The sequence below is a fragment of the Molothrus aeneus genome, chromosome 9 (genome assembly GCF_037042795.1).
Source record: "Molothrus aeneus isolate 106 chromosome 9, BPBGC_Maene_1.0, whole genome shotgun sequence".
NCBI lineage: Eukaryota > Metazoa > Chordata > Aves > Passeriformes > Icteridae > Molothrus > Molothrus aeneus.
In genome coordinates, this window is record NC_089654.1 from 2755209 (window position 1) to 2769826 (window position 14618).

A 14618-nucleotide genomic window follows, 5' to 3' on the forward strand; every position below is an offset into this window, starting at 1 on the left:
GTAGGGTAGGTTTATCCCCCAGTTTAGAAACCAGAAAAGCCATGGTTAGGGCCTGCAAAGCCCTGAGACACAGCTACCCTGATGGCACAGGAGAGTGAGCCCCCAGTTCTGCACGGGATTCCCTCTCTGCACCCGGAGCTCCACGGGGCAGCCACAGCCTCCACTTCTCAGCTCTGTTCTGACACAGGAGCCAGAACCACGGCCCCATTCCATCCTGGGAGATATTTACGTATAAAATTCTGTTCCTTATGGAGTTTTTCCCCTTTATTCCACATTCCATTTATTGGTTACTGTTGTTCACACATCGAAATCCCCAACATTTCCCACTGTGACACTCTTACCGTTTCCCAGCTATGCTGAGCCCCAGCCCTCTGCCCGTTTTCTTTTGGATATCCACAGAGAAGATCTCCAAGTTTTCCTCATCCTTGTAGTGTGCCTCATTCCTGTAAACCACCAGCTGCACCTTCTGGGGTGTCTGCCGGAGGGCAGTGATGGCTTCCTCGTGGCTGGCGCTGCGCAGATCGATCCCGTTCACCTGCAACCACCAGTGTTTGCTTTCCCAATGACACGGATAAATGATCTTTTCATCACACCCTGCCCCTGGGTGACAGCCCACATTTGTCAATTTGACACCCCTTGGTGCGCTAATTGAGAGTTCCCATTCCCAGAGGGAGATCCTGGGTTTCTTGTGGAGCGGGAGCTCGGAGCTTTGTGCCTCTGCCTGCAGTAAATCCCAACAATCAGAACATTTGGGCTTGGAAGTTTTGGGTGTTCTTCCCTTCTTTTTAACCTCAAGCCTTTGGAACCTCAAGCAGTGCTTCTTTCTCCAGCTACACAAAGTGGGATGTGCTCCTTTGAGCTCCCTGTGTATCTCAGTACTCAGATCCCTTCTCCCCCAGCTCTGTAACATCATCAAGATGGAAACAGAGAATCAGACGCACCAGCAAATAAATGGCCTCAGAGAATCCCAGGCAGGATGCATTCAGTGGTGATTTTCCTTTTTTCCCCCAATAGATGGCACACCAGACCGCTGCTGGAGCAGCCAGCTAACACTTCCCTTACCAAAACCCGAGGAGGTTTCAGCATTTTAGTAATGTCAGACAGAACAAGAAGTTCTGCTTAAATGTTCCATTAAAAAAACCCTATTGCAACGTGAAACTTAATCTGATTTTGCCAAGCCTGATCCACAAGTGCCCTTTAAGGTGTTTGCCAATATTCTGTCACCTAAATCATCTTTTATTTCTTCATACCAAAACATATCAATACTTAGACATTTTTGAAGTCTCTTTAGGAAGCAGCATGAACTGCAACAGAATAACCACAAATGTTAATCTACTTCCATGAGTTTTAAGGCTATGAAAATATTTCTCAGAATTTCTAGATATGCAAATCTACAATGATATCTAATTTTACATTAAAATAATTAGGGCTAATCTTTATTCCCTATATTCATTTGTTCCAACTCTGCGCACATTTATTTATAAGTGCATTGATATTCTTTCCTTGACACAGGCATCAACGTGTGCTTTATCACACTAATCTGAAACTAATTCAGCCATTTTTTTGATTAATACAGCTTTTAAAAGCTGAAATAATAACAATATTATGGCTCACAAACATTAGCACTTTCCTGTTTGGCCAGAGAAGAATTAATTAACCTGCTCCATTCTTACCCCCTAATTACTGTGCTCTGTTAATACCCCGTTATTTATAAAACCAAAACAACATTCGGCCTCGATGCTAACAAAAATATTTGCAGTGCAAGAGCTGTAAAGACAACTCCCCAAGTACCCCTTGCTATTTTCCTAACCCTACACACCGAGGCCTTAATGGCCATGCTGGGAATTTGTCCTGAGCTGACAGCAGAGCTGCAAAGCAGCTGCTCTGAACCCCTGCCTGACGCAAGTTTCATTTGCAGACCAACACTTCTCTCTTAACCCTTTCCCTCCACCTTTCCCCTGCTTGTCTGGGGGAGAAACACCACATTTATTCCCAGCAGCCATTCCCCAGCTGAGTGAAGCTGTGGCCTGGGGGAGCCGGGAGGGATGCAGGGATGCTCACAGGGATGCTGGGAGGGATGCTCACAGAAAACTCAAGCGCCTGCCCAGGGGGCTCAGAGACCTTGGCACACAACCCAAGACCCCTATGCCTTTGATTTAGCCCTTAGAAAAAACAATTACCAACCTTATATAAAGAATTACAAACCACGAAAGTTTAAGTAGAATGATAGTGAATTTATCACAGAGTGAAAAAATAGATTTTTAAAGTTTTTAGAATGAAGATTCAAAAAGCAAGATAGAAGAATCTAAGCGTGTCCAGCCTTTCTCCTTCTTCTTAGCCTCCATCTTCTGCTGTGATGGTGGCACTTCTGGATTGGTTTAGAGTAAAAGCTCACTGTCTAACACAGGTGATAAGTATTAAAAAGCAATTGTAAATATTGTACACGTAGTTTTTAGTATAAAAAGATAACAGCACCCCAAAAGCAAGCAGAGTGCCTCTAACTGTCTTGCTGAGTGGACCTCAGCAAGACAAGAGAAAAAATTTTATAAATAAAATACAATAAACAACCTTAAGACCAAAAAATGAAAAGCTCTGACTCCTTTTTCGAGCACCAACAAAGAAAAGAGACTCTAATGTTTCTCAGAGTCTGTGGGGTAATGCTGACAGGGATGCTGTGGGGTGATGCTCACAGGGATATTGGCAGGGATGCTGGCAGGGATGCTACAGCCACCTTCTCCTGCTCACCCCACACTATCCCAGCTCAATATTTGGATTTCAGGCAGAGCAGAGATGTGGGAGTGGTGCTGGAAGAGCAGGCTTCCGAATGAAAGATTAAAGAGATGAATAATACCAAGCTATTGGACATGACAGCTGAACTATGTAATTCAAGAACTGCCTTGCTCAATTAAATTTAATGTATTCTCAATTTGTACCTTCAGTTTATATGAATATATAAGGAAATATGAATTTTCCAGGACGTTCTTAGTGACAGAAGGGAAGCTTTGAGAATGGAACCTATTCAACCTACAAGGGACCTCTGTTGAACTGAAAGCGAGTCCCCACAATCAAACACAGACACAGAGAACATAATTTACCTCTAGAATCTGATCACCAGCCCACAGTCTGCCATCTCGGGCTGCTGCCCCTTCTTCATAAACTTCATGGATCACTATGGCATCCTGTGGGAAGAAGGCAGAGGCATGAACCCTGCTTCCCAAACAGCCCCAAACTGGCCACCGTGACCCACCCCGCACTCCCCACCAGCTCCACAGTCAAAAACACAGCACTCCAAGTCAGGAGAAGCAAGATTGTAACACAGATTTTTCAAATTTTCAGTATTTTGGGATAAGAAAGTGACTCCTGTAATCAAAAACTGGTATAAAGGTACAAAGGATTTTGTTCCCCACTTCAGGGCAGTCTTGTCTAGAGCTTCTTCCATCATTTTTATGCATTGGCATCAGCAGCACATGAACTCAGTGTGAACTGTAGTATTAATATAGTCTACTTTTAATGATATTATTTAAAACCAGATTCTTTGGAGCTATGAATATTTTTAGGGACTTGGCATAGACCTCAGCTTTAAGCAAGAGCTGAATGCCTTGTGGTAAATAGCACTGGTTAAATCTGTAAGAAATGAAATCCAGAAGAAAGGAACAATGGCAAATGTTAGTTTATTACTGAGGTTGGAAAATGTAGGCAGTGGCAGATGTAGCTTCAGGGAAGGTTTCAGTGATTTAATCTTACTGCCAGCAATAGATGTCCCCAAAGAAAAAGCATTACAAAGAACATACTGTTCTCTTGCTGGTGCTTTCCCTTTGCATTGTTCTGGTTTGTTTGTTTCTTTTTTTTTTTTTTTTCTTTTTTTCCTTAAAAGAAAATATAGGTGGGCATCCTGTCACAGTGCTTCAGCTTGCAGGATGGGATGCTCCTGTTTGTGTTCCAAACCTGCTCCTCTCCTCAGCAGCTCCAGCAAACCCTCAGCCTCAGAGCTGGATCTGGGCAAACACCTGGTGCTTTTTAATTCCACACGTAGGTCCTGGATAACCCAAGCTCAAACACCCCCTGCAGAACCCTCACCAACAGGAACAAGCCAAAGAGGAGCTTTCCCAGAGAGCTCCCAAGAAAAGCTGGTGAGGTTGGAGCATGGGAACCCCGCTGTGGGATGGAGCAGGGAATTGCTGCTGGGTGGGAGAAGTGTGGAGCTCTCCAAGTTTGGAGAACACTCTTGGGTACATCTCTCATCACCACTTCACCCCTTGCCCCATGATCCTTTCCCAGCACAGAATCAAAAAACAAAACAAAACTCCAGTGCCCTTCAGGTAATGCTCAGATCACGACACTCAGATCACAATTCCCTTTTATTCCCACTGCAGCTTATTTAATGATGGGGACTTGCTGGAGCACAGCACCACTGCCACAGGTTCCCTCTGATCCATGGACACCGGTCCCTGAAAAATGCCTGGGGGACTGCAAACACAAATGGATTACAGCTGATACAAGAGTTCCAGATGGGCGAAAAAGAGATTTCAATCTGCATAAATGAAGGGGAAACACTATGAGCTGTGTAGCAAGTAATTAAGAAAATCAAAAGAGTGGTTTGATTAAAAAGTAAAATAAAATACAGATATAGATATATATATACACAGACACACATATCCCTGGCAACTGCAGGGTTTTTTTGCAGTAACTGAAAGCAACAAATACTAACAGAATAGAGCAACACAGGCATGTGCATCTTCTCCCTGTTGTAGGGTTTGGGTTGTTGTGGGGTTTTGGTTGGTTGGTTTGGGGTTGAGGCATTTTTCACCTTTGTTTTACAAATGATGGTGTTACTCCAAAGCAATGCAGGAGACTTTAGCCTGGGAGAAGTGGCCAATGAGAGAACAGAGAATATTGACCAGCCTGTGAAGGCACAACATTCACACCAGGGAAGTGGATGGCCAGGAGGTTTGGCAGAAAACTGGCAGTGTGACCATGGAATAGCACACTGGGCACGTACACAGGATGGCCAAATTAAACCTTTTCAGACTGGATTTAATCTCATATTTCCTAACCTCTGAGCAAGGACCCTTCAATCACATCTCTCTAAGTTTGTTTTCCATCTGTGTTTGCTTTTAAAACATCCACCAACCTGGAGTTAGCAGCTTTTCCCAGCACTGCTTTATTAAATGTAAAACTGCACATACCAAAGGCTCAGACCCAGGAACCACCAAGTGTTATCAGCTTGGATAATCTGCATCATCTATTTGAAAAGGCAACACTTCAGTGCTACACTGTGGTTCCTGCATGTGTGAGAAGCCAGACCCAGGACTAAAAATACACATGGCATGAAAAGGTACATTCCTGCTCGCTCTGTGCCTACCCTGCAGAAGGAAACATCTCGTTGATCTGCCAAAACACTGTTTTTCTTAAGCAGGGCTTTTTTTTTTTTTAAGTAGTGTAGCTGAACCAGGCTTATCAAATCGATTAAAAACAGAACAGAGCAACGTGTCCATGATGCACTGTAAAGATTTCTAAATAGTCCATAGGCGTAAAGTACAGTTTTAGTTTTCCTTAGCTTATGAAGCATGGCAAACATCTCTTTCCTCTGATACTCCTGGGATCAGCTCAAAGCACTTAACCCAGAAGTAATTTTTTTTACCACTGGATCTAGTGGGATCTGGATAAGACTCTGTTAGTTTTGATCATCCGTGACAAATCACTAAAACCAAACTACTGAGGCTAGTGAACATTTTTAAACATATCAATATTTTAATAGAGTTTATGCAGTGATGAGATGTCATACTCCAGCCATCTAACCAAGCTGTAATGACTCCATCAACAGGCATGGATTGAAGCTGGAACACCCCTCTCAATCCCTCAGAAAAAACCCAGAATCTATGATGACTGAAACAATACATCTATTGAAAGGATGGCTTTTGGTTTCTGGACATCTGCAGCTCCTGTTCAAATTAAACGTGTGCTTGATATCAAAGCCTACATAGCTCAAAATCAATCAATCAAGAGGGATGAAGAGAAAGTGGTGTCAATGTTCAGCTAGACACTGTGAATTCATGGTGGCTCTGGACAGATTTCCCCATCCTTCCCCACCTCCTTTCACCACCAGTTTCATACAGATTATGGCTCTCCATGGTGGAGCTTGGCAGAGTCACAAAAACCCTTCATGCAGGAGGGGAAATAAAAACACTCCCGTATCAAGAACACACTTGTTTAAAAAGAGATACCCAGCTGCTGAAAGCACATACTTCATAAAGTTTACAAATCCATTCAACAAACTGGGGCTTTAATCTTTGTATATTTTGACAGAGCACAGTCTGGGAGCATTACACAAATGGGGAATTAATGCAGAGCTGAGCAGCTCTTGCCCGGGATGGAAGGATGCGGAATATGAGCTGGGCCATGCAAACTGTGCTTCTCCATGCTAAACAAAGTCCACCCTGGCAGGTGTAAACTGAGACTGCCCAACCATGAAAACACTGGAAAAAACACAGATGTGAAGGGAATTTCCCTGCTACTGCTGAAATTACCATCCTGGGCTCAAAAATGTTGGTGCTGAAGGGCCTGCAGCCCAAGGAAATGGACTGCATGCACTGACACAGCACTGCAAGGCCACAAAAATCCCCTGCAAGCCTGGAATATTGCAAATATTTCCCAAATATTGCAAAAGCACAGCTGGTTGGGATATGATGTGCCCCAAACCTGTTAAGAAGCAGAAATGGTCTCCAAAGAGAAGGTATTTAGTAGGGTTCAGGCAGGAGCTGTGGGACAGGCACAGCCCTCAGCAGCAGAGCATTGCTGTGACTGAGAACATCACTGTGCCTGCACAGCTGAGGGGCAAAGGGAAGGCACAGGAGGGAGAAAATGAAGGCTTGGCTGTGGAAGTGAAGGCAGAGAAGCAGGAGAAGCTCACAGAGCCTTTTGGTCAACACCTGCAAGAGCGAAGCTGGTGCAGAGTGAACAACAAACAGTGAGGGCAAGGGGCCTGACAGAAATTAGCACCCACCTCTGGAAAATAAAGCTGGTACCACGTGCACAGCATGGTCTGCACTGCATTGCCCTTCATCTGAGGAGGGGAAGAACCCTGAACTCCCAGGGAGATGGATCTCAACTCCTCCCCCAGGCTGAGGATATTTTTCTGCCTGATTTGTAACGATGCAGAGACCCGTGAGGGGAGGAATATCACACTCAGCCCTCAGCAAAGGGCACGGACAGACATGTTAACTCTGAGAATTAAATTCAGCCAGATTGACAGCTTAATCTTTGTATCTTAAATGTCAAGAGCTGGTATGGCAGAGACCCCAGGCAAGGACCAGAGAGGGCTGTCCTGACTGAGCCTTTTGGGAGGGAGGTGGTGAAGTCAGCATCCTATTCAGGAAAATCACTGACCAAGTGATCCTTAAAAGCCTGCAGGAGCATAAACCACGGTGAGAAAGCCTCACAAGCTGCTGGCTTTAGGCTTGGGCTGCTCACACGTTTCCTGCAAGTCTACAGCTCCTGAGCCAGTCTGTTCAGAGTTTCTTTTCTACTGTGCAGATGCTCTTCAGCAGGACAAGAAGGAACTTTCAACTGGAAAGCCACTGAAAATCAGCCCCCAGGCTGCTACTGGGAATGCTGGGCATGGAGGGTGAGGGAGGAACAGGACACAGACATGCAGGAGGCACAAATGTTAAGTGCCAAGGGTATTTTGATGAAGTTGTATTATGTGGATAAAGGTGGATCAGGGTGCAAAAGGGGTGATTTCAACAGAAGTGGAGCAGAGAGATCTCCATATTCCTGGTGCTGGCTGGATTTGACAAGGAAGAAGGCCCAGATTGAGGTAAAGAGCCTTCCTGCAGGGCCCTGAACACCTCCAAGTCCTACGGCTTGAACTGAGCTGAACTTTGGGCTTGTCCTTGTTGAGCTGTTTCAGTCCCTGAGCTCCAGCCATGGCCTGGGCAGGACCAAAGGCACCTGACAGAAGGGAGGTGAACCACTCCCCACTGAGGACTGCAATAACCAGCACAGAGCCAGGGAATGAACCCTACACCAACCATAACCACACATTTGGTGTAGGGAATGGAGCTTTCTGCACTTCTCCTGAGGAAGACAGAAAGTAAACTACATATAAAACCATGCTCTGGAAAAGATGTTTTTCTGATTTAGCTGACAAGTTGTGTTTTCCCAAGCTAACATGACACATCTCCAACTGATTTCCTACACAGCTACAAATGTTACACTAAATTAGCATTATTAAGGGTAATAACACTGGTTTTGCTGAGTGCAGGATCAGGGATTTATCTCTTTCCCAGAGCAAGCACAATCCTGTTGGTTATTTCCTTTTCAACTTCTTCAATACTTTGTCCAGAGCAGTAAAATTGTAAAAATTTCATTTTTTACAGCCTGGTTCCCAGATAAAAGCAGAAATCAACTGGTTGCACAGTGAGTTTCACTGGAGAATTAACCCCACGCAGGAGCCTCTCAGCAGTTAAAATAAACTCAGCTGCTGGTTACTTGCAGGCAGAGGAAATGACAACAGCAATGTTATGATCTCTGATCTTCCATTTGCAGATCCAAATGGAATCTCCAAGATAACTTTCCAGCAAGGGAGGGTGAAGGTCAAGCCCAAGCAAACCACCTGACATCTCAGAGGGGTTTATCTCATGCAAACTCCTCCTGCTGGCACCGCAGGGTTTTGCCACTGCTGGCGAGCACAAACCATTAGCAGGCACCCAAAATCCTCAGGCAAACACCGCTGCAGTAAAACAGGCTGCAGAATGTAAAAATCTATTACTGTGTTAATGCAGAAATGCTCCACGTTGCACGAGACCCAGAGACTGCCCTGCTCAAGGTCAAAGCAAAGGGTCTGTTTCCCATTTAAGAACAAGCCCTTGCAAGAGGTGGTGTTCACTTGCCAACTTTCATAAAAAAAGATTAATCCACAATATCAATATGAATATAATTTTTCATACTAAAATACAGATTTATTTTAAGGAAGTGGATAGTATTTGTATTACATTTTATAGGCCCCTATAGTTACATCTGGTCCTTATTTATTTAAATTTTATTCAGCTTGCATAATATTTTTGCTTACAGTTATATTCTCTAAGATCAGAAAAGCTAAAACCTGAAAATTCAATGGCACTATTCATTAACATTCCTTCGCTCTGCAGTCATAGACATTTGCAAGCTCTCCTTTGATTCTGAAATAATAAAACTAAGGTAATAAGATGTTTAGTGTAAAAATATATGACTTAAGTCAGAATGATAGAAAGAGCTATGTTCCTGTGAATCACATGCCAAAGCAAACCAAAGTTTTTCAAAAAGTATACATGCTCATTTTAGAGGGAATAATAAAACACAGAATGACATATTAAAACCTTAACTCTCTCACTCTCATTATTTTACTAAGTTACAAAAAAAAAAAAAAAAAAAAAAAGAGAGTTTGCAGTGTACAGAGCATAGCACAGGTTATAAAGAATGCATGAGGTCCAGGAAGACAAGAGCCAGGGGTTTCAGCCAGCAGCAGCCAGGATCCTCCTGAAGCCCATCCTGACAGGTCCTGCTGCTTTTGGATATTGTCAGCCTCAATTTTATGCTTGATTTACATTCCTGGAAGACAGCAGCTCCTCCAAGCAAGGCCCCGCTATGCAAGCAAGCCCTACCATCAGCTAAACCCTTGCCAAAGAGCCATCAAAGACATGATTTGCAAAACTTAGTGCCCTAATTCCCTTTTGTGACAAGTCATGCACAGAGCAGCTTGGGTTTGTCACGCTCCCGCGAGCCAGCGTCCTCCTGGAATGATGATGGATCCACCAACTCCACCTCAGCACCACCCAAGCAGGAGTCAAAGCCATCCCTCACAGCCTCAGACTAACTGCATTTACCACCCTGCCATTCAAAAATTGCCTTCTGCTTTAGGAGTGTGAGCAGGGGTTTAGGAGGGGCTGCATTTCTGCCTCTCCCAACCACAGGCTCTCCCTCTGTGATACCCAAGCCACGATTAAACACTCAGGGCTGCCATTCCCCTTTCTCATCCCATTGTTCCATGCACTGTGTGGGGGATTTAACAGCAGCAGCAGCAGCAGCATCTTACAGCCCACATATTGCTGGAGCCTCCTCAGAGGCCAATATCCCCCTTCTCATTTGTAGTTACAAGGTGAGCACATTTCAGCAGAACACTCTCAGCCCTGGCTGCACTGCCTGGCTGCCTGAGCAATCACTCAGATGCTGTCTGTCTATACCTGATAAAGATATTTTTGCCTGGATTTAAACATAACTGAGGTGGGGAGGGTGGGATGAAAGCTCAGCTGAGGGAGAACCTGCTCAGTGACACACAGGAGTCCCAGAGCCCTCGTGCTCACGAAGGTCCCCACAAAGCTCAGCACAAAGCCGAGCTCTAGGCTTGGCTTTGGAGCAGGAGCAGCCTGGTTTTGGCAGCACGGAGCCCTCACAGGGTAATTAGCTCTCACAGGGTAATTATCCCTCTCAGTTCCAGGGGCAAACACTGGGGCTTGAACAGCTGCAGCTTCAAGTCACGGTTTTCCTGATTATTCCCTTGCCCTTCCTGAACAGATGGGGTTTATTCAAGGGATGACTCACCTGGACTGACAGAATGAATCTAAATATTCTTCTGTCAAACTGCATCCCACCCTCAGGAAGCTCCCCAGAAAAGCCTCTGGGCTAACCCAGGTGATCAGGGAAGCTTTTTGCTCTCACCACCTCCTGTTAGCTGAGCACAGGAATATTCTGGTGTTTTTCATGTTCCAGTTCCCTGGCTTTGTGGATCACTTTATTTTACAGATGGAGTACCTTAAAGTTTCTTAATTGCCTTACAAATGCTTTTTATTAAAGTCGGCTGAAAGCAAAAGTACAAAAAGAAAATTTACCACGTTCAAAGCAGACAACCCAATATAAAAAATCCTGCATAAGAGGTTTGATGTTGTTTACAACAAACACCACACAGCCCAAAGTATATTTTGCTTCCTTTCTGTGTAAGGCTGAGATAATGACCACCCCCTACTCCACCTCCAGAGAGCCCTAAGTTACAGACCCTGCAATCTTCTTTTATACCTCTTCAGCCATTAGCTGCAGTGATTTCCAGCCCCAGCTGAGCCCCTGAGCCCTCCTCCCTCCCAGGTTCTCCAAGCCTGCCTGGAGGAACATCCCCAAACCAGCCTTGAAACTGCTGCATGCCCTCTGGCATGTCTGAGTGTCTCAATCACCCAGGCAGCAAAGGCAGAGTCAATAACCACCAGTAATCAACTCGACCATCACTGAATTATTCAGCTGGCAGCAGAGCAGGGCCCCCACCCTGCACAGAAAATGCCTGTGTCTTAGAGCAGTGCCTCTTCCATGTGCTGCCAGGAGTCAAATCCCTGAAAATTCACTATCCTGGATGACAGAAAATCATTGCAAGTGGTTAAGTGGGCAGCATTCACCCACCCTGGGGTGATAATGGGCTGGGATTTCAGAGAATCTGGGCTGGTTTGGGTTGGGAGGGACCTCAGAGCCCCTCTCACTCCATCTCCTGCCATGGGACACCTTCCACTAGGCCAGGCTGATCTAAGCCCTGCCCAGCACCCAGAGCCTCTCTGGACAAAGCCCTCACCCCATCTGGATGAGTACAATTTAAAACAACTCCTGGATGCCCTGTTCTCTGAGGATTTAGGATGAAAATCTCCTGGGTGTCCTGGGGAGCCTCAAACCACCTCATTTTGGGGATGTTTCTGAAAACATTTCTTTTTTTTTTTTCCCCCGTTTTAAATTCCCACTCTGAGGTTACTTTTACAAGTTTGATTGGACTACAACCAAAAAAAAAATAAAAAATCAGAAACTGAAAGGCCTGTGCTTCAGCCAGCTCCAGTCTGCACTTTAATTGCTTTAAAGCAGAGGCCATGTGTTGTGTTCTCTCAGGGGTATGTGGGAAGGTGAAATGAAAGTGAGTGAAGAGGAAAAAAAACACTTTATAAAACATCAGCACTTAGAGGGAAATGAAATAGAGCTGCTCCAGAGCAGCCTGAAGATCAACAACATGAAGACAACTCCCAAGGACAGCCCTTCCCTGGCCATGCCTTTCCTGCAAGCACATCCTTCCAGCTCCCCAGGCAGAGCCCTGCTTCATCATACATCACTGAAAGGGTTTGCAGCTTCAGGGGATGGACATCTCCTCACCAAAAAACATTTCACAGGGGCTAAGACATCACTTTCCAACCTCCTGAACAAATTAACCTCCCTGCTCACAGGCTGTATTTTTCAAGTCTCTACTTGGTGATTCCTGATGAGATTCCTGAGGTTATGACTTAAAAGTTGCACTCCGTATTTCATTTTCAAGCAGCCTGGTTCTGGCTGCCAGATTTATTATTCCAAAAGCTGGGCCTGTACATCTTGTGCTCAAGGAAGATATAAAATATTCTGAGAGAGCTTTCCCATCCCTTGTGAGCTGCTGTTGAGTACCCTCAGCTCAGCATTTTTAGATCAAGAACATTTTAGTACAACGTGGGTGAGGCCCTTACAGGCTTTGCCATGTCCATTTCAGACTTGCCATGTTCTGAGCAGCATTCCTGGCTCCCCCCATGCTGATAAATTCCTTCTGAGATCCCAGGAGCTGGAGTTCATGCCCTTCAGGGGTTTCTGGGCACTTCTGCTGAAGCCAATTACAGGTCATGCTAATTTCTCTGCACTGCACCAAACTGTGAATCCTGGACACAAAATTTCTGCCAAAGGAGCGATGAACTCCTTTGATCTTGCCTCTTTTAAAATACAAAAGATGTCCCTGTGTGTAACTGAGTTAAAACCAAATGACAGAGAGCAAGACACATCCATCACTCAGCCCCACGGAGCTGTTTTGTAACATTTTCTCTCTAAGCCATGAAACTCAGAGAGACAGAAACTTTCCAACAGCCCTGAGCAGTATTTGCTTTTACTCCTCGTTATGTCACGTGAACTTGGTTTCAACTCTTTACAGAAGGTTTTCTGACTCCAGGGCAACAAAAAAAAAGAAAAAAGAAAAAAAAAAAAAAGGGAAGGCATCAAAGTAATTTGGAGATCAGAAGACAGAAAAATGGGAGGTTCCCTGCCCATGGCAGGGGGTGCAAGTGGAGGATCTTTAAGGTTTCCAACGCAAACTCTCCCAGGATTCTGGGATCCCACCAGCTGTGGCCCTGAGCTCCAGCCTGGAGGAGAAGGGGCTGCTCTGGAGCAGGAAGTGATGGAGAATCCCAGAGAGGGCCTGTGCACATGGCAAAGGACCAGGCTAGGCTGTGGTTTCCCAAAAGCACCTTGTTTCCTATGAAACACCATTTCTTGCCTTTCAATGAGCAGATCCAGAATTATGAGAAGAAACAGGGACTCATTTTGGGTAAGTCCTGTAAGCTGAGGATCTGAAAAGTGGGGACTTGGAGCTGCCTCCCTTCATGGTTTGTTACTGCACTCCAGTGCACAGACTTTTAAAATCAACTCCTAGGAGGACACTTTAATGAAGAAACTAATGAAAGCATAATACTTAACCAAAACCATTTACTCAATTTAAAGACTAAAACCCTTTGCATTTTTTCTCATCTGCTCTGTACAGCAGTTATTTACAATTTTCATTTATTTATATTAAAATCTCACTATAGACACACACCATGCTGGATCTGACAGACTGCCATGTATTATTTCCAAATTCCAGTTAAATGAAAAGCAGGGAGATGACTAACACTGAGCAACTTATTTGAATTTACTCAACACTGAGGAGCTTGACAAAAAAAAAAGGGGGACTGGGGGCAAAGCTGTGCATGGCTGGAAAGAGTGAAAACCAACCCAGCTCCATCTCCATGGCAAACAAAGGAATTCATCCCAGCTCTACAAAACTGGAGACTGGGATCAATGGGACCAAAACCTGAATTTTTCCAATTTAAGCTTTAATGCTGTAAAAGATCCAGCCCACACTCTGCAACAGAAAACTTTCTTTTTCCTTTTGACTTCCTTTCTTCTTTCCTTTCAATTTTTTTCCTTTTTATTTATTTTTTTTTTACCCTAGAAGAAGACTGCTACATTGCAACTGTCTGTACCTGCTGACACTTTGATGCCTAATGATGCACCACTGTGATATTTTGGGCAAAAACTGCATGTACCAGAGCAGTTCCACTGCCTGAAGAGTCTCAGTGTCAGGGAATTCAGGAGACCCCAGCACAGACACCTCTGAAACAGAGACCCGTTTACTGAAAGAACTGAATTTGACATTTAAAAAGCCCAATCTGGCTTCTCTTACACTGCAGCAAAGCATCTCTCAGATGGGAAGTGGAGAGGAGACAGCAAGAGCAGAGGCAGGGAGGGGTTTAGGGGGTTTAGCATCACAAATTTGCTGAGCTCACGCTTGAACTGATACATTTTAATTCATCTGAAGATATTTTTTTTTAAAAAAACAGCATATCCAGGAGGCAGATTAAGCCAAAAGACAGAGAAAGCAATAAAAGATTACCTTTGGTTTACCTCTGTTCTGCAAAGGCTTTTGCTGGCAGGCAGATAAATCACAGATTGTTTAAACAGCTACTGAGCATTTCTGCTCTCAGGACAGAGCTGTTACCCTTGCTGAGACAGCTCCACCTCTGCAACATTAATTTCTAGTCCAGCCATTCCAGCTCCTGATTCACAATGGT

The 14618-nt window shown here is 44.6% G+C and overlaps 1 protein-coding gene across 1 annotated transcript in view; it reads right to left on the reverse strand.

Annotated features, from left to right (window-relative positions):
* Positions 1 to 14618, reverse strand: part of PATJ (PATJ crumbs cell polarity complex component) — a 138050-nt gene that overhangs the window by 19184 nt on the left and 104248 nt on the right. The window contains exons 34-35 of the mRNA XM_066555697.1: positions 3096 to 3179; positions 342 to 535 (exon numbers count right to left, since the gene is read on the reverse strand). Coding sequence (XP_066411794.1) covers positions 342 to 535; positions 3096 to 3179 — 278 coding nt within the window. The remainder of the gene's footprint in view (positions 1 to 341; positions 536 to 3095; positions 3180 to 14618) is intronic.